Source organism: Mucor mucedo (assembly GCF_025094135.1).
Source record: "Mucor mucedo strain NRRL 3635 chromosome Unknown EV154scaffold_262, whole genome shotgun sequence".
NCBI classification, from domain to species: Eukaryota; Fungi; Mucoromycota; class Mucoromycetes; order Mucorales; family Mucoraceae; genus Mucor; species Mucor mucedo.
Genome location: NW_026252546.1, coordinates 22,528 through 40,483, shown reverse-complemented (window position 1 = coordinate 40,483; position 17,956 = coordinate 22,528). Strand labels below are relative to the sequence as shown.

General features: G+C 36.7%; 5 protein-coding genes across 5 annotated transcripts; 3 read left to right on the top strand and 2 right to left on the bottom strand.

Moving 5' to 3' along the window:
* Window positions 1–3,570: 3,570 nt before the first annotated feature.
* Window positions 3,571–8,760, top strand: EV154DRAFT_475102 (uncharacterized protein; the record flags this gene model as incomplete). Its single annotated transcript, XM_051597973.1, has 7 exons — window positions 3,571–3,668; window positions 3,730–3,813; window positions 3,875–4,045; window positions 4,105–4,171; window positions 4,241–6,128; window positions 6,195–8,663; window positions 8,734–8,760. The coding sequence occupies exons 1-7, from the start codon at window positions 3,587–3,589 to the stop codon at window positions 8,758–8,760; spliced, it is 4,788 nt and encodes a 1,595-aa protein (XP_051450328.1). The 5' UTR covers window positions 3,571–3,586.
* A 383-nt stretch (window positions 8,761–9,143) lies between these two features.
* Window positions 9,144–9,732, bottom strand: EV154DRAFT_157623 (B18 subunit of NADH:ubiquinone oxidoreductase). The gene is made up of 3 exons (XM_051594142.1): window positions 9,545–9,732; window positions 9,309–9,477; window positions 9,144–9,240 (listed from the first exon to the last, which is right to left on the bottom strand). The coding sequence occupies exons 1-3, from the start codon at window positions 9,549–9,551 to the stop codon at window positions 9,186–9,188; spliced, it is 231 nt and encodes a 76-aa protein (XP_051450327.1). The 5' UTR covers window positions 9,552–9,732; the 3' UTR covers window positions 9,144–9,185.
* On the bottom strand, window positions 9,620–11,675 carry EV154DRAFT_157613 (uncharacterized protein). Its single transcript, XM_051594141.1, has 3 exons — window positions 11,329–11,675; window positions 11,157–11,261; window positions 9,620–11,099 (listed from the first exon to the last, which is right to left on the bottom strand). Exons 2-3 carry the CDS (start codon window positions 11,190–11,192, stop codon window positions 9,786–9,788), a joined length of 1,350 nt encoding a protein of 449 aa, XP_051450326.1. The 5' UTR covers window positions 11,193–11,261; window positions 11,329–11,675; the 3' UTR covers window positions 9,620–9,785.
* Window positions 11,676–14,089: 2,414 nt separating this feature from the next.
* EV154DRAFT_608142 (uncharacterized protein) lies at window positions 14,090–16,314 on the top strand (the record flags this gene model as incomplete). The annotated part of the gene is made up of 12 exons (XM_051607662.1): window positions 14,090–14,120; window positions 14,183–14,227; window positions 14,311–14,421; window positions 14,480–14,597; window positions 14,652–14,692; window positions 14,761–14,778; window positions 14,837–14,875; window positions 14,938–15,386; window positions 15,454–15,649; window positions 15,699–15,818; window positions 15,885–15,970; window positions 16,029–16,314. The coding sequence occupies 12 exons, from the start codon at window positions 14,090–14,092 to the stop codon at window positions 16,233–16,235; spliced, it is 1,461 nt and encodes a 486-aa protein (XP_051450325.1). The 3' UTR covers window positions 16,236–16,314.
* Window positions 16,315–17,952, top strand: EV154DRAFT_532818 (Smg-4/UPF3 family-domain-containing protein). The gene is made up of 4 exons (XM_051603941.1): window positions 16,315–16,634; window positions 16,714–16,823; window positions 16,881–17,105; window positions 17,183–17,952. Exons 1-4 carry the CDS (start codon window positions 16,360–16,362, stop codon window positions 17,692–17,694), a joined length of 1,122 nt encoding a protein of 373 aa, XP_051450324.1. The 5' UTR covers window positions 16,315–16,359; the 3' UTR covers window positions 17,695–17,952.
* Window positions 17,953–17,956: the final 4 nt, after the last annotated feature.

Below are 17,956 nucleotides of genomic sequence, written 5' to 3'. Positions count from 1 at the left end.
CCGATTTTTGATATAACGTATGTCAATAAAAGTCTCTTCATGCGAGATTTTGCGTTGATACTTAAATTAACCATTCTATTTTCTTCTTTTTGACAAGTAGTTTACAAAACTTTAAATTAAGCAATATCGAAGTTTATTAAATCAATACCTGTTAATGGCCGAGAGTTTATAGTTGGTGGATACCCTGTGGATGAGAAGGTGCTTACATACAATTACAGAAATAAATGCGTCTATGTAACACAATCTTGACAAGCCCAGTCTTAGTTTTGAGTCAAGCTGTAACATATTTTGAATCTGATGCTTTTTATCTAGATGACAGTTTGCTATACACAAAATACAAAAAGATAAAGTAACTATCAAAAAAAAAAGACAGGCAGAACTGGACCGGAAACGGGTAGCTTCTTGAAAATATGTTATTCATTTAAGTAATGTAAGGTAAAAAAAACAAAAAAAAACAAAAAATGAATATGGCATATGTCACTGATAATGAAAATAGTGGAGAAGTGAAATTTATCTGATAATAAAAAACAAGAAGAAGTGAAATTTATTCGCTACATTTATAGAAAAAAAAAACAAGTAACTAAAGAAAATAAGCATTGACAAAAGTTAGTAATATTTTATGTGAATCTGGACAAAGGCTTTAAATAGCGGACAGATCAAAGATAAATATTGAGTGGGAAGTTTGTTTACTCATAAAGCATAATTCGGCATTAGGTTTAACATAATTGTGACAGTACCATTTAAACTGAGGAAAGTGACAAACGTTTTTGGTTTAAATGATCATCAACGGGAGAGTACATTTGACGTGGAAAATCATCTTTTCACAGTGTAATCTTTTTTAACGTAATAACCGGTTCAGGCACCCAACTTCAGCCAGCCAATTAAATCTAACACTCTTCATTACAGAACAAACCATACAATGAATTTCATATAAGACAGGATCTACATTGTGAGCATAGATTGTCGTATTTGGTACGATTCACTTAAGAATAATTAAGCAAATCATTTAAATAAATAAACTATGAAATTAAAACAACCTTTGATGTTGCATACCAGCTGTCGTATTTGACGCCTAATTCCACGAATACAATTACTCTTATCTTGTCACTCAATTATAATACATATAGCCTATGTATTATAAGTACCATATTGCGAATACATTCCTATTGGTACGACACAGTACCAGCTCCCTCATATGTCAAACTGAGATCAGATTTCATAATCGTTCCTGGATTGGTCGAGTAGCTGCCGAATCTTCTAGTTTCTCATAAATTTATTTTAGTAATCCAATCAAGGACCCTGTCACTGAATGGATAAACTATAATGCTCTAGAAGTGCCGGATATGGGTCAACTAGCTCCTTGTATATAACAATAAGCTATGTTTCATATGTAACTGATTTCTAAATCTAATTCTACCATTTCCCAGTTTGCAGGAAAAATCTTGAAGTAATAATTGAATATAAAAAGGACCTCTATTTTTATCATGACAAACTCTCCAACTTATAATAAAAGATTATAGAGTCTCATTTCTTTACTTGCTTTATTTTCCAATCTACATTCCCCTTTCTATTCTCAATTGTCACACCAGCATACGCTTGTATACTGCTCTACAACTTCTCCCACTACAAGTACATACTTCTATATTAAAGATTGCATGATTGGCCTAAATATGATACACGAATGACAATTGCATACATAAGGCTATACCACTGAGAGAGTTACGATATCACCAATTGAGAGGAGAATCTTCTCAGATCAAATCAAAAATTATTAGAAAGAAAAACTTAATATTAATAGTTCTTTCAATAGATTAGCTACCCAGAGAGAGAATAGAACAGCTATTAATATAAATGGTTCATTTACTTATATCTTGATTGTAATATCGTAGACATCAAATGGTCTTTAAAAATAATCAAAGTAAAGATGAACTTTTATTAAGAGTTGAATGACCTCGTATTTATACTTTTACGAATCTGTGTCTAAACTAATAGTAAATCCAATCGGTATTTACTTTTCAATCGTTTATACATTTGAATTGAATAACTAAATGCTTATCCGTGTATTCTTATTCGTTCATAGCAATCTTTCCATGTTTACGATCTCCAGTCTGTCTACTGAGATCTAATATTAAATTTCTATTGTTTCTATGATTTAATACATCTGCGATACAACATTGATATAAATTATACAGCTGATAAAGTGTATAAAGAATTAGTGTATGAATTAATGGATACCTACTTTATACAACCAAATATACTAAATATCGATAATATATTTTTGTATTTGGGATCGTGTTTTATTCATCAGAAAGATCATGAGTAAACGATCAGCTATAGCTATTATTTTCTACTGCTAATTACACTCGACAAACAAGTAGACATCTTTTACAGTAGCTGTTACATGATCCGATAAATAGGTGTCTCGTAACACTAAAAGTTTATTAGAATACTCATGCTCCCAATCCACTGCTATGGGACAACGCTAACTGGAAACAATTATAACGAGTATTATTCATTTAACCAAAGGCGGGAAAGAAAGTATAGATCTATTCCAAAACCAGAACCGTTGACTCATCATTAAAACCCAGGAGAGTTGTGCAATATAAAAAGGATCAATTATTTCATAGCAGTAGAGTTCTTTTAGTCTATTTTCACCTCCAATAAAGATATACTTTTATCTTATTATTTCACGAATGTAATATATTTGTCAAATACCGCAATCTGATTTGTTTGAAAAGAAAAAAAAATTCAAAACTTTTGGTATTGTTGTATTTGACGCCTTATTAAGCCATATACAACTACTTTTTTATTTGTTTTGAGTTACCATATACTTCATACATTATAACAGACACAGTGCAAGTCCTCCTATCCTTCTACCTGGAAAATATTCTATAGGGAATCCCGGTTGTTTGGCTGACTTACTGCGGTTGCTTCTAGCACATATCATGATTAATTAACTAATCCAATATCACAGATATGTCCAAGTTTTTTTTTTGTCCTGTCAGCTTCTAATAATCTAATCAATAGGTATTTCAGAATATGCAATCCATATAAAAAGAGATGCATTGTGAAAAAGATAAAAGATTGATTGCGGTATGCTTTTTTAAATTCAAAAAAATCGATGAATAGATTTTATTTGCATAATTTACTCGGCACTGCAAGAAAGATACAACAAAAATTGAGTGTAAATATGAGCTTGTTCATAGGTTTTACTAGTGTGGCCATTTTTTTAAGATTGATATATGTGTATAATTCTCGTTAAATGGATTCAATTGACTTGGTGAGGTCTATTTTCCTCAAGAAAAGTGTGTACCGTAAAATGATACATCAGCTAAATGAACCACCAGTCCATACTGCATAGAAGATAGAGTTATATTGATAAAAAACGAGACGTGTACATGCAGAGACGCATTACAAGGTGTATAGTCTAGGGGTACTATATTTATTCAATCGGCTCTATGATAAAAACGCAAACATGCATCAGTTGATTCATTTTCACGTGACGAGTGCTGCGACTCCAGCATTTGACTGAATTTTTTCTTCCTCCTCCTCTTCTTCTTCTTTACACTTCTCGACACTTTTTTTTATGACGACGAAAGCAGATAAGCAACTGGAGCTGCTACGCTCCAGTATTATGAACAGTAGTGGTGTCGAAGAGAAAGTGGAAGGTAAAAAAGATATCAGTATTCTTTGAGTCCGAGGAAAGAGGAGCTAATGATCATTCCGCAGTCAATCAACGACACTTGATTGATAAAATCTTGGCAAGGTATTCTGCAGAATATGTGCTTTACAGGGAATTGATGCAAAATGCAGGCAGGTTTATTATCCTTTCTTAATCAGTGAACGACATTGACCCCCCATTTTTAAAAAACAGATGATGCTTCGTCGAGCTCAATTCAAATCTATTTTCACACCAGTTCACCCGATCCGAGCAAACCTCCAAATTTACAATCGAAATGTAATCGTATCGTTTTTAAAAATAACGGTATGGCATTTCGACCCGAAGACTGGACTCGATTAAAGCGAATTGCTGAAGGAAATCCTGGTAAAGAGAAAAAAAGGGTCAGTCAATTATTTTATCACCACTAATTAAATCCGTGATAGATGAACAAAAGATTGGTGCTTTTGGTGTCGGTTTTTATTCACTCTTTTCTGTTTGCGAAAATCCATTGTAAAAAAAAAAAAAGACATCACACTTTGTTTTTGAGACTTCTCGTACTTAACTATTTTTTTTCTTTAGTGTATTTTCAGGTGCTCAATGCATGGCATTCTATTTCAAGGGCGATCAGTTATTTGCAAAGCGAGCGGATATACCGGTCAAAGACATTGATATATGGACATCCTTTTTAATGGATTTAAGAGAGCCAATGGAGATGCCGGATTTCGACCAATTTTGTCGTTTCTTAACCACTAGTATGGGTTTTACAGCCAACCTAAAGCAAGTGTCAGTCTTCTTTGATAACCAACCTATCTTTCATATCAACAAAAGTGCAGCAGAACCTCGTCCTATGGTGATCGATGCACGTCGTATGATTACTTCCTCCCCTGAACGTATGTTTACTTTGACAAGTTGCGATATGCGTCAAATCCAATTAGAAGCGGAAAAATATACTCCCCCTACAATATTTTCCCCGTTTGCCAATTTTTTGACAGGCAAATCCTCCTCCAATCAACCCACACAAAGAGAGAAATTACCAATGGAAAAGGGATGCATCTTTTTACGTGTGGTGACGGGACAATTACAAGTGAACGTCACGCAAGAGTATGAAAAGGAGATGGAACGAGCTACCAAAAAGAAGCCACCTAAGACGACCAAGTTCCAATTAGTGTATACGGGAAAAGAAGAATTAGATGCGTCTGAGAATACGAACCAGATCTTTAAGGATTTAATCCCTTTTCCTGAACAAGGTCGGATTTTTATTGGGTTTCCTACACATCAAACCACGGGATGTTGTTGCCACATGGCTTCTCGATTTATCCCCACTGTTGAAAGAGAAAGTATTGATTTTGCAGACAGGTATATTAGTGTTTGGAATCGAGAATTACTGGCAGTTGGTGGTTTATTAGCCAGAATGGTTTATAACGACGAAATGGATCAAATTGGAAGACTATATCCTGAGTTAGTCAATCACGGAGGTCAGGGACAAGATGATGCTAAACTCATGTTTGAAAAGAGAGCTGCCCATGCACTACAATCATTTACATTTGGTCCTTCTACACCCAGTTCAGTGGTAGGAAATGTACATGAACAACGGTTTTTCAATTCGTGTAAGAGCTATCTCGATATAATGACCTCGCATGGTATTAAACCTGTCAACCGTGCAAGAACCGTGCCTGATAGAACCAGCGTTACGGGTCATGTAATTACTGAATTATTGGACACGTTTATCAAGAATGTACCTACCCTGACACATATCATGGCACAAGAGTGTAAAGAGAGTTTAGTCAAGTTGGAGAAATTAAGCATGTTGGTAGCTTTAGGTATCAAAGATGTCTTGGCAGAATTGGAAACACGATCTTTGAAACCAGAAGAGATGGTAGCTTGTATGAAATGGTGGATTGAGTGTAATAAGGGAAACAAGTGTATTCCTGCCGCTACAAGAGCAGTTATTAATGAGGCCACGCGAGCCGAATTCTTGGATGCCGCTGTTATGGATTGTGGTGAAGATAAGGGATTATTACAACTTTCACATACGAGATGGTGGGTGAATCCCAAGATCATTCCGTTGGATATGCCGTTTCCACATGATACCATGCCCTTTTCCATTTCTAAACACTTTACAACTGCGGATTTACAGTCTTATTTCTGTGATATGAGTGAGTTGACTGTTTATAATTGGGTCAAGTATATCGTTGCCACCAAACCTGAATTAGAAACGTCGAAAGAATTTGCCGAACAAATCTTGCGCATTGTCTCGAAAAAGTTTCAAAATTTCTCTGGAAAAGGACAGCAAGAAATTGTCAATTTATTGAAAGAAAAAAAGTGTATTCCAACCATTGCTGGTATGACACTTCCTAAACAAGCCTATTTCACAAGTGTCAATCTATTTGATGATTTACCCATCCTCGCTTTCAATCAGCCCAGAAGTGTTAGTGAATATTTTTTAACAGCCCTTGAAGTTCGAAAGGTAAACATATATACAAAAGTAATAGATTTGTATTCGTCTAACGTTTGTGTTGATTAAAAAAAATAGCATGTGGATTTACAAATGATCTTTGATAGATTAGTTTCGGATGGAAGTTGGTCTCATATTGACTTGGCTAAATACCTAGCCTCAGTACAATCTACACTAACTGAGACCGAGGCACGTCGATTACGTGAGACAGCCATTTTTACCAAACAAGGCGAAGAACCCACGCTTAAAGAAATCGAAAAGAGTACAGGCAAGTTTACGGACGATGGACAACCCATCTACGAAAAAGTCACCAAGAAAATCTACAAGCGGTACCGCGCCGGGGATTTATACGCACCTACCAAGATTGCACAAGACCTGAAATTACCTTTACTGTACTGGAATACTCAATGGAAATCGGGAAACGAAGAAGCCAAGTTTTTAGTGAAACTTGGGTTGTTGACATCGCCACCTTTAGCTACCTTATTATTACTTGCCGCACCCGAACCTAATATGACGGATGAAAGAAAAACAATCCAGAAGATTGCATTGAGCTGGTTTATCGATCATGCTAAAGATTATCCTTATTATGATGTCAATAAGATCCAACTCAAATTCTTACCCTGCTTTGACGGCAAGACATTTGCTACACCGCGTGATTGTTTTACCAACTCGGATGCTCATGTATTAGGATTCCAAGTCTTGCATGATGATTTAGTCTCTGTTCGTGATAAACTGGGTGTGAAGGAAAATCCTCCTGCTGATCGTCTTCTACAGGCATTTACTGCGTCTACTCCAACCGACCTTACTATTTGTAAAAAACGACTAGAGTACATGGCAAGTCGTCTAGGTGACTTTTCAAGCTCTCAATTATCTCATTTAAAGACTGTATCATTTATCCCAGTAAAAGAAAATGATGTGCTGACACTCAAGACACCCACCTCATGTTACTTTGAGTCTGAACACTCTGCCAATTATTACAAGGATCTGTTTACGTATGTTGACTTTGGCTCACATGCGAATTCCTTCTTGAGATCCTGTGGTGTTAAAGATGAACCAACTACGGTGGAGCTGGCTGCAATTATAGTGAAGGATCCACAACTTTTTTATAACAAGAGTAGTGGTGGAGAGAGATATCTTAGCGTATTAAGGCAAATTGCCGGTCAAATTTATGTAATCAAGTCAAATCAAAAGCTGTTCCAGGACATGAAGACAAAGCCCTTTTTAGTGGGTATCAAACGAACCATACTATCTCCCAAGATTACAGACGATACAGCCAATGAGGAACCCAATGAAGACTTTGTGCAGCATCGATTAGCCAAGGCGTCTGATATCTTTATTAGTGATGACACGATGGGACAACAAATATTTAATCCGTTGTCCGCTCCCATGGAGCCTCAGCTGGAAGAATTTTATGCGATGCTAGGAAGTAAAACACTTTCGTCCCAAATACATCAAGCGTATTCTTATGCCAGTAGTATGGGTGTTACACCACGCACCAAGGAAATCACTAAACTCATTTTCGAACGTACGCCTATTATTGTATACCAAATGGTGCATGATGATCCAGGTCGTCGTAAAGAGCTTCGTCGTGATGACAAGTACGTGGAGAAGCATTTGAAGGTGATCCAAGTACATGATCTCAAGATGACCCGTACGTTTAAATATACCAAAGAAACGGATATTCAGCCTACCACATCCTGTGCTGATGCACCTAAATTTACCATCTATATCTCAAGCGCCAAAGAAATGGATTATTATGACATTGCCAGCTCCTTGTGTAGTCTGATGTTTACACGTACACGAACTACAGACGCCATGGTCTTTGAAAGACATTTGACAGCAAGCTTACTTAATTTGAAACGAAAGGGTATTCCTGTGGATCGTATCCTGAATAGCCGTAAACATGTCGAAGTGATACCCACTCCTCCTCCTTCTACAAGTCCTATTGCGGGTACATCCTCCACTCCAGCGCCTGTTCCTCAGGTACCCACTATGTCTGCAAAAGATGTGGACAAGTATACACAACAGGTACAAGATGTATTCAGGGATTGTCAAGAAGGATATATTCGACAACTCATCACACAGCAAACGCAAAACCATGCACAGAACGTGATTAACAAGTTGTTGCATGAAGATTATCCTAAAAATAAGACGAATGAGAAGCAAGTGATGGGTTCTGTCACTTCGGAAGAAGAACAAGCGAAATTGTTAGAACAGCAAAGACAGGAACAAGCCCAAAAGGACAAGGAACGATCCTCTGGTTTTATGAATCGATTCTGGTCTACGATCAAAACCACTCCACCACCTACACCACCACCTGTTGAGTTACCTAAGCCTATAGTGGAGAAACCCAAGTTACCCAAATCTGATACGACAATTACGCCTAATTTTACCTCGAATATCCAACAAAATTTAAAACGCGGTATTCATTCATGCAAACCGTATGCTGGCAAAGATGTGTACGCACCACCACGTATCAACGAAGTGAAGGAAGCTAGCACGTATTGTGACGCTACGCCCGGACAGGATTTGACGTATGCGGGTAATGTACTTGGTATGGAATTCTACGTGCATCGTAGTATATCAGCGGAAGATGTTCTTGATCAATATGGGCAAGCGATGGCAAGGTTTACGAGTATATTGATGGAACTTGCTAAAGTGTTTGAGCTACAGCTCAAGACAATCCAGATCTTTTATGATGGCGAGGGCCCTGCGATTGCGTTTAATACAAGCGGTAGTTTATTTATGAACTTACGATATTATTTAGCATTGCATGAACCCAATGATAAAGCGGAGGAAGCGAGTAAACGCAAAGAAGGATTGATTTATTGGTTTATGACGCTGTGTCATGAATTAGCCCATAACTTTGTCCATGCTCATAATTCAGAACATGAATTTTATATGTCGAGTTTCGCAGAAAATTATCTTGAAGCTTTCATGACACTTATCTATGCCCAACCTTCTCAAGCACAACACATGAAGTAAATTGATAATATTAAATAATAATAATAATAAAAAAGATTGATTTGTTTAGGTCTTTATTGTTTGTGTGTGTATGTATAGATTTGTTTAATCTTCTTCTTCTGCCTTTGCTGCTTGTTGTTCCTTCATACGACGCTTGAAACTATAGAAGAAAAAAAAAGTTTTAGTGGGTCGTTTTGTAAATCGAATTCTAAAAAAAAAAAGACTTACTCATCATATTGACACTTTTCGTATGCGTGGCGTTCGGTCTCACACTTCCAGGGAAGGTAAAATGTCTCACCTCTGCATTTGTTGAGAGGAATTAAAAGTTGAGCACAGTAATCACGGTACTCAAAAGGAATCCGAGACTTTTTCATGTCTTGTTGAGTTGCCTTTCCTTCTATAATGGTCATGAGAGGTAAAAAATGTCAGGAGCGGTTCATTAATCTTTTTGTAGAAATGATTACCTGACATGGTTATTAATGTAATATCTTTTTAGGAAAAAAAAAAACTGAGAGCTTTCCACCCAAAAAAAAACACTTTAACAATACCCCTCGTTCAGAATCGGCTTTTCAATCAAAAAAATCGAATTTCACACGTCACCTGCAAGTAGTGTATGTAGCTTACTTAGAGGGGAAAGAAGAGCAAACAATGAAAACATGAAAGTGATAAAATGATGATTAATATTATAAATAAATAAAAAGGGGGTTATAAAGAGAAGCTTGCTCTCTGGTTTGTATATTGAGGTTTTGATTTATAGATATTATCCAGCAATTCATTTAAATCGTGTTTATCTGGCCCCTTTTGAAACAAACCGCCTTTCAAGGCGGACATGCTAAATCTCTGGCGTTGATATGCGGGGCGGTTCAGGGACTTGACCAGCAAGTCGGTGGTATGTGTCAAGTCCTTGATCAAGATTTCTTCTCGTGAAATAAAGTCTTGATTCTTGTAGCGTCTTTCATCTAATCGATCGAGCAGACTATCCAGTGAAGCCATATCCAATCTCTTTTGCTGATCCACCGAAAGTGTTACTCGTTGATTGTCCAATGACCTCGAAGCGGATTTTTGCACTTGATGCATCAAATCTTGTAATAACTCGTGTCTTGATTTTAAAGGCAGAAAAGCGCGCTGGTTCTCCATACGTCGGGTAGATAATCGTTCTACGGTTTTACCCAAAGTAGCAGCGGCTAATGCATCCACCTGTCGTGTGGTCAATCCCACGCGCTGATTGTTTAATTGCGGTGCAACCACTGACAATCGATCGATAGCGTTCAAAAGAGAATCCAAGTCATGCCCCTTTTCTAAAAGAGAATCATAGGCGGGTGGCGGTAATTCGATGGGATATGCAGGTGGTGGCGCTGCTTGTAGTGGCGTTGGTAATTGAAGGACCAGCCCATTCACAATATTCATCAAATGATCCATTTCATCCCACAAGATCATCATTTCTTGGCTGGCATCGTTTTCCTCGATCGTAATATTGCCTTGTGCTCTTTCTGACTGGAAATGGGTGACTTGTTCGTGTAACTCTTGCTGTAATAGGCTGATGTCCATAATAGGCAATTCTCCGTTATTGTTCTTTGTGTCGACCTGATACAAGTGACTCGAATTGAGCTCCAAAAGCCGATAAACATCATTTAATAAGGCGGCTAAAGAGCAAGCTAATGTGTAGCCATGGTTATCGGACGGATGATTATCAAGTATGCGGTGTACGTCGGAGATGGTGGTTGCTAAGGGAGGTGGTGATGATTGACTGCGCTTCATGGTAGTTTCTTGCAGTAGATTGGTTGTCGTGGTGATGGAATCCAATAAACTGATCGAGCGTCTACGCTGATGTTGTTTACGAGGAATGTCTTGCACCAATTTAAGCAGTAATAAATCAAGCACTTGAAGACAGATATGTTTCACCGACTCGAGAGAGACAATCACTTGGGTTGAAAGACAATTGTATTCCATGGGCTCTCTGGAAAGACATGCCAACACTGGGTCATCCGTGAGGTCATCATCTTCTGTTCTAGTCTGCTGCTAAGGACAAAATAAGGAATGAGAAAAAAGGTAGCAGCTATTTATATTAAAACTTACAATGGCAGGTTTCTTTTTTCTTTCTAATGTTGCCATTCTTTTTTTATAGTGAGTAAAAAAAGAAAAAAGAAAAAAAAAAAAAAGAAGAACCGGGAAACGACTCGACTTTAAATAGAAAAAATAAAGGGGAAGAATATTTAGCTCCCTATTACAACTCCTTATGCGAACATACAATTCTCTCGCTGCCTCATAGCAACACTTGTTTGAATAACCGATTATTTCTTTAAAAATCGTAACGGCAATAAAACAGATATAATCACCTACATTTCGGATAGAGTCTGGATGGATAGCCTTTTTCAGAAAATGCTATTGTTTATCCATTGTCTCATCACTAAAATGCAAGGTAAGAAAAAAAAAAAAAGAAGCGCGTATAAGGATAGATAAGCTGCATATAACTCTAAGCTGCGTGTGACCTATAATTGAACAAACAGGTTTTTACTTGGATGTACATTAATCAGAATAAAAAAAAAGTGATTTGTTTACAAGTGATACATAACAAAAAAAAAATTAATCGTAACTGTTTGGCACCGGATCGAAAAAGGAGATATTTGAAAAAAAATGGCATGATCTTGTAATACAGGATTTTACTCTAAATTGGTACGATTGGAATTCAATTTGAGACACTTTTTTTTTTCGTGCCAGAAACAAAAATGACGTGTATGGATAACATTTACCTTGGGCCTAATCTTTGTCAATGCATCTATCCCAGAACGTCTTGGCTCGTTTAACCCAGGCTTGACAATTCTGAACAATAACTAATTGGCAAGTTGCAAGAGGAAGAGATCTTAGACTAAAATGGGTTCCTCTTGCTATGGCTCTTTATTTTTCATAAAGATTTAAAAAAGGAGAGTAAGGAGGTAAGAGCAAAGGTTTATTGATACCGTCAACAACAAATACAGAGCGATCAAATCTGCAATTATCTATCACAATAAAGAATTATTTTTTGCTGCGCCTACCATTCCCATGAACTTTACAATAGGATACGCCGTGGTACCCTTTAGAAAGGCTGTTTCTTTTCTAGGTCGTTTTTTTTTTTTTTTTCATAGCGACATCCTTGTCAAAAGACCAACTTTTGAAAAGTTGACTGTTCCAAAATATGCTAAGCATCCAACAATACTGACATTAGCACTTTTTTGTTTGTGAACAGTGAAATTTGCGAATTCTCCTACTGTAGATCAAGCTCGGCCTCTTGTCATGTGGGTATGGAAAGTGGCTTCATCTGCAAATATGCAATTCCTTTAAAAGATCATTTATTCATTACCTTATGAGAAACCTGGATTATCCTTCCCTCATTCTATATCGATGATATTTTCAAAAAAAAAAAAAAAAAAAAAAAAAAAAAAAAAAATACACTGAGTTGTTATATGTTTCTACAGAGAAGGGATAGAAATGCTACCCAAGTTTGGTACTTTCCTATTAATTAATATCCAACTCAGATATCTGGACAAAGCTGCTCATGCTTGTCCGCTACCATTGTGAAGCGACGAGATTACAATCACATCATAGGCTGAATCACACCACAGACAGAGCAGTTATTTTTTGTAGCCAATGAAAACTAGTAAGATCCCAAGTATACGCAGAAGGCGTTTTAATAGCACACCTTGGACAGGACTCTTTAGTATACGATCATCCTTTTCATTTTTTATCTTTTTTTTTTTTTTTTTTTTTTTTTTTTGGTCAACAATATTTAACATTTGAGTGAAAATGAGATCAACTTTGACAGTATTCAAGAAATTTTTTTTTTTGTGGGGTTAAACTCAGAAATTATACAATTAATTCAAATGCTTATCATACTACTAAAAGAGTTTGTAACAACGTTTTTCTTCGTGACTAATTATTGTGTCAGTAGCTTAACATATGGGTACAAAGTCTTAAATACTTTTGTAGTTGGTGTCTTACTTTTTGAATTGCAAATAACCGTCATTTTTTGTCATCCACTGCTTGCATACAGGTTTGATGGGTCACTATTAGCAACAAATGACCTTATTTAACTAAAGGAGTAGGGAAGAGAGAAGGAAGCAACCTCTCATATAACATATAACCCTTGTCTGTGATCAATGCGGTAACATAAAAAAGTAGCTTGAAAAACCTGCTCAGTACGTGCTGATCAACTATTCACTTCTGCTTTAAGCCGTCCACTAAACAACGTTCATAAGTCGAGGGTGTGGAAAAACGGGCTGTTTGACACATAAACATAAAAATAAAAACCCGGTAGAAATAAGATTAATATTGCTTATTTAGACGTTTTAAGGTTCATTCAAAAAATATAGTTATTTAGAGACAGGATATCCAGGGTGCGCGTAATTCTAATGTTGGATTATGATACATTAACCGACACCAAGAGGTCAATATAACTTATCGTCGTGAACTAGATGCAAATGCATTCCATCCAATATATGGTTAACCTGTATGTATGTCTTATAGCTTATTTTCAGCATCTTGTTTTAACTTTATCCACTATATTTCTGCTTAAGATTAAGACCGAACGATCCCAGGGGACAAAAGAATAATGATGTAGTTGTTAAAAGAGGTACAAATTGTTCAAGTTACATTTATTGGTGACTATTACATAAGTTTTGTTAGTATATTCTTGTTTTTATGTCTTATGGACAACCAAAACACAGATCGTGCGTTGTGGCTACTTGAAATTTGGTTGTGCCCTGAGGAAAACATCGGGCTGTCCCTAAGAAAAGCCTTTTATCGATAGACTGATAAACAAGTTCTGGTTTATGTCATAATGACTTAATTGTTTATTTAATCAAAAAAGCAAGTGCGTACAAGCAAAAACCTGTTTGTTCAATTCTAGATCACACGCCCAGCTTAGAATTATATGCAGCTTATCTAAATCTTTATACACTGGCTTCTTTATTCACTTTTTTTTTTCATTTTAAATGATGAGACTATGGATAACAATAGCACTTTTTGCCTTCTTTATGAAAAAGGCCATCCACCAAGACTCTATTCGTAATACAGGTATCTATTATAATAATTGTTAAAGGAATAAAAAAAACTCAACTGTATACAAGCGTTGTTACAAGGCAGCGAGAAAATTGTGATTGATCATGGCTTAGGTACAATCCTCAGAAAAAAAAAAGACTTTGTAGCACCATAATGCGTATTTATTTATCCCTTCTTTTTTTTTTTCTGAATAAAGAATTATACAAGCAGCTTCAGCAACGAGAATCGGATTGTTTTAAAAAGGTTACTTTAAAGTTAATTCATGGTTGTAGTTCGTTAAACTTGGACAGTACCGAAAATATGGAATGTAAAATAAGAAAGCCTAAATCGGTCGATATTGCTTACTAATAATAACCTAATGATAGATGCGTTAACTTTAACCTTGTGTGAGTTACAAAGCGCTGATATGAAGGTGCCCAAGGAGTGTCAATTCATCTCGCAGGACCCTCGTTATAACAGCAGAGACGTCAAGCAGTGTGTAAAGTATGTTTAAAGTTAAATAGGTTCAATATCAATGCTGATTTTCTGTTTGTCTAGAAAATTATCAAAATCAGCTCAAACATGGACCTCTTACAGCGGTAAGGCCAAATATATACCAGAATGAAACCATACACTAATACTTCTATCATTCTTTATTCAATTATAGGCTACTTTCGAGATGTAGGTGAGTACATTATTTTGAAACACTTTAAGAGGAGACACACTAGGCTCAACTTTTATAGTTTTAATCTGCTTTGCAATCCGATATCCTATGGAAAAAGGTATAAATAATTAAAAAACCGGTTTTTTTTTTTAAAAAATATTAATTCTGATATATATCTAGAAATCCTTCAAAAACTGCATGTAAACATCACTTTGAATCAACTCCGGAATTTTAACATCTTGCAACAACAGCAAGAATACTTGATAAACTGGCGAAACGAAGAGTTCAAGACCTTGAGCAAATTAAAGGAGTCGCAGGTGGAGCTTTTAAGCCAAATGGATGCTATCCAAGGCTTGCATACGAAAAGCGAAAGTCAAATACAAGATATCTATACGTCACTGGTATCGCTCCAAGATCAAACGCAGGTAGTGATCAACAAGTATAACGGGCTAGTACAAAATCATGTTGATCAAATGCAAGACCAGCTTAGTCATCTGGTTAGAAGACAAGAATACGAGCTGAAAAAGGTGGTGGGTACTGTTATTCAAGGATTACAAGCCATTGATCGAAATATCGAAGACATGGTCAAAATTCAACAGGACGCATTGGAAACTTGGTCTAATACCAGAGTAAAAGCTTTAATTTTTTTTTCTGACATGAAAATATTTCATTTATTATTAACTTGTTGTATACTAGAATGTACAAGAGGAATATCTTGACTTTTGGAGAGATTCCATGCATAGTATACATGATAACCTGAGTCATGTTTTGAATAAGTCGTTGGATAGCGTACATCATTTACACAGCGAGATCGAAACAATTCATGACCAAGTAAAGTTTATTGCTGCACCTATACAATGGACCAGTCAAGCGTTATTTGTTCTTCTTTACGGTAAAATTACATTTAGATTTTTTTTTTTGTGGGACTAACAATTGTATAGGGTTGAAAAGGGTTGCGTTGAATACGTTTATCCAAATCGCCTTTTTTTATCACCTGACTTGTTTATTTCAACATTATGAGCAACCAAAGCAAATCATATTGTCGGTTGCGTGTTTCATTGGTAATGTATCTACTCGAGATATGGCTGTGAAATGTGTATTTATGTATCCATTCCATTTTTTTTTAGCGCATCAATATCTAACAAGCTACCTATTTTCGTGGGTGGAATCTGAATTTGATGTTCCTCTCAAAATACTTTTGATTTTTATAGAGGTAATAAAAAGAAGCCAAAAAAAAGATGCTTACCCAACACTAATAAAAAGTATTTTAGTGGACGGCCAAGGAAATGTGGATAACAAGAAAATCAACCTTCATCACCTTTCTTCCTGAGCATGCAGACAATGAAGACATGCTACCAAAAATTCATATCCCCAGGTTTATTAATATGACACTCCCTGAGCACTTTACCGAAAATATTGCAAAAAGTCCTTCAGGACACAAGAAGCTTCATTTTCATCGATACTACAGCCATGCTTGATGGGGAGGAATTTGAAGGAGCGACTTGCGGGGGCGATTCCTTCTTTTTTTTTTTCAGACTAAAAAAAATAAAAAGTGTGCGTGTATTTTTTTGTTTATTATTTCTCTTTCAATTTAAAGCACTAATGTCAGCGGTTGTAACGCCTTCATCAACCCCTCTTGATTCACCCAAAGTTGTAACAAAAGTTGTAGATGGAAAGACGTCTACTGAAAAACCCAAGAAACGAACCAAAAAGAGGTCGAAACGTCATGCACGTAAACCCACCTTAAAAACTAAAGTCATCGTAAGAAGACTTCCGCCCAACTTGCCCGAGGAGATTTTTTTCAATTCGGTCAAGCCATGGATTAATCAAGACAATGTCGACTATTCACTCTATGTACCTGGCAAACTTAGCAAAAGGTATATACCTCATGTTGTCCAACAAACCAAAGAAAGAAAACTTTTTATTGACCCCCTTTTTGTGTTATAAACACAACAGTAAAGCAAAGGAAAGTGTATTCTCGCGTGCGTATTTTCACTTTAAGACGATGGAAGCAGTCATTGCTTTTCATCAAGGATTTGACGGTCATGGTTTCATGGACAGTCGTGGTAAGTCAAGGGATAAGAGCTTCTTCTTGTTAACTTGAACTCAAACCATTGATATAGGCAACGAAAACAGAGCTGTTGTCGAATTCGCACCTTATCAGAAAATTCCCAGAGAACATAAGACCGTCGATGTTCGTCAAGGCACCATTGATGAGGATCAGGATTATTTGGACTTTTTAGAATCCCTCAAGGCAGAAGAAAAGAGTAAACACGACCTTGAAAACGAAACGGGTGATGGACTTACACAAATAGAGCGATTAGAGAACAGAATCGCCATGGTGACAGGTAAATTAACAGCATGCAACTTGTGATTGAAACATGGTTGGTAACTCTCCCTCCCCCCCTTTTTTTTTTGTGTATAGCCAAGACTTTGGCTGCTGAACAGGCAAATAAACCAAAGACGACACCACTTCTTGAACATCTTCGTGCTCAAAAGGCAGCTCAGGCTGCGGCTAGAGTAAAATCGTCTGGCAAGAAGACCCGAAAGCAGCGATCGGAAAAGTCGGGCAGCACGAAAAAGACAGAAGGAAAGAATGCACAGTCACCTAGTGTAAGTGGAGGTGTTGCTGGTACTGCTGCTGCAAGTGGTGGAGGAGGAGGGGAGGTTGTAAAGAAAAAGAGAGAACGTAACCGAAAGAAGAAGGATGGGGATAAGAAGGAAGGCGAAGGCACAAATTCACCCAAACCTCCTCGTCCACCCAGAGAGCCTAGGGAAGCCAAGGAACCAAAGGAGCCCAGGGAACGACCTCCTAGAGATCCAAAGACAAAGGCTCCCAAGCCAAAAAGACCCGCCAGAAAGAACGATGAGAATAAACCACCCGTTAAAATTTTGGGACGTCAAACACCAGCAGCAGGTCCATCAACTTCAGGATAATCCAATTTAATATGAAAAAAAAAAGGAGACCATTACACACATCACATAACCTTTCTGCCCAGTCAGTTCTAGAGTCAATATCAACAATGGACTCTATTTTTTTTTTACAACGCCATCCAATGTTTGGATGAAACAAGCTATTTTTTTTTCCTCACACATAATTTCTATTATCAAGGATCAAAATATGCATTAAATTCAATTAAAAAACACACACACAAATGTGAACGTGTCAACGTCACATTTAATGAAAAATCTAAAGCTT

Coding starts and splice junctions, on each gene's coding strand:
- EV154DRAFT_157623 (XM_051594142.1), bottom strand. Junction 9,241..9,308: donor GAAAAGTGTCAATATGATGA/GTAAGTCTTTTT, acceptor TTTCTTCTATAG/TTTCAAGCGTCGTATGAAGG.
- EV154DRAFT_157613 (XM_051594141.1), bottom strand. CDS start 11,192: ATGGCAACATTAGAAAGAAAAAAGAAACCTGCCATT. Junction 11,100..11,156: donor GAAAAAAGAAACCTGCCATT/GTAAGTTTTAAT, acceptor TTTTGTCCTTAG/CAGCAGACTAGAACAGAAGA.
- EV154DRAFT_532818 (XM_051603941.1), top strand. CDS start 16,360: ATGTCAGCGGTTGTAACGCCTTCATCAACCCCTCTTGATTCACCCAAA. Junction 16,635..16,713: donor CCTGGCAAACTTAGCAAAAG/GTATATACCTCA, acceptor TAAACACAACAG/TAAAGCAAAGGAAAGTGTAT. Junction 17,106..17,182: donor CAGAATCGCCATGGTGACAG/GTAAATTAACAG, acceptor TTTTGTGTATAG/CCAAGACTTTGGCTGCTGAA.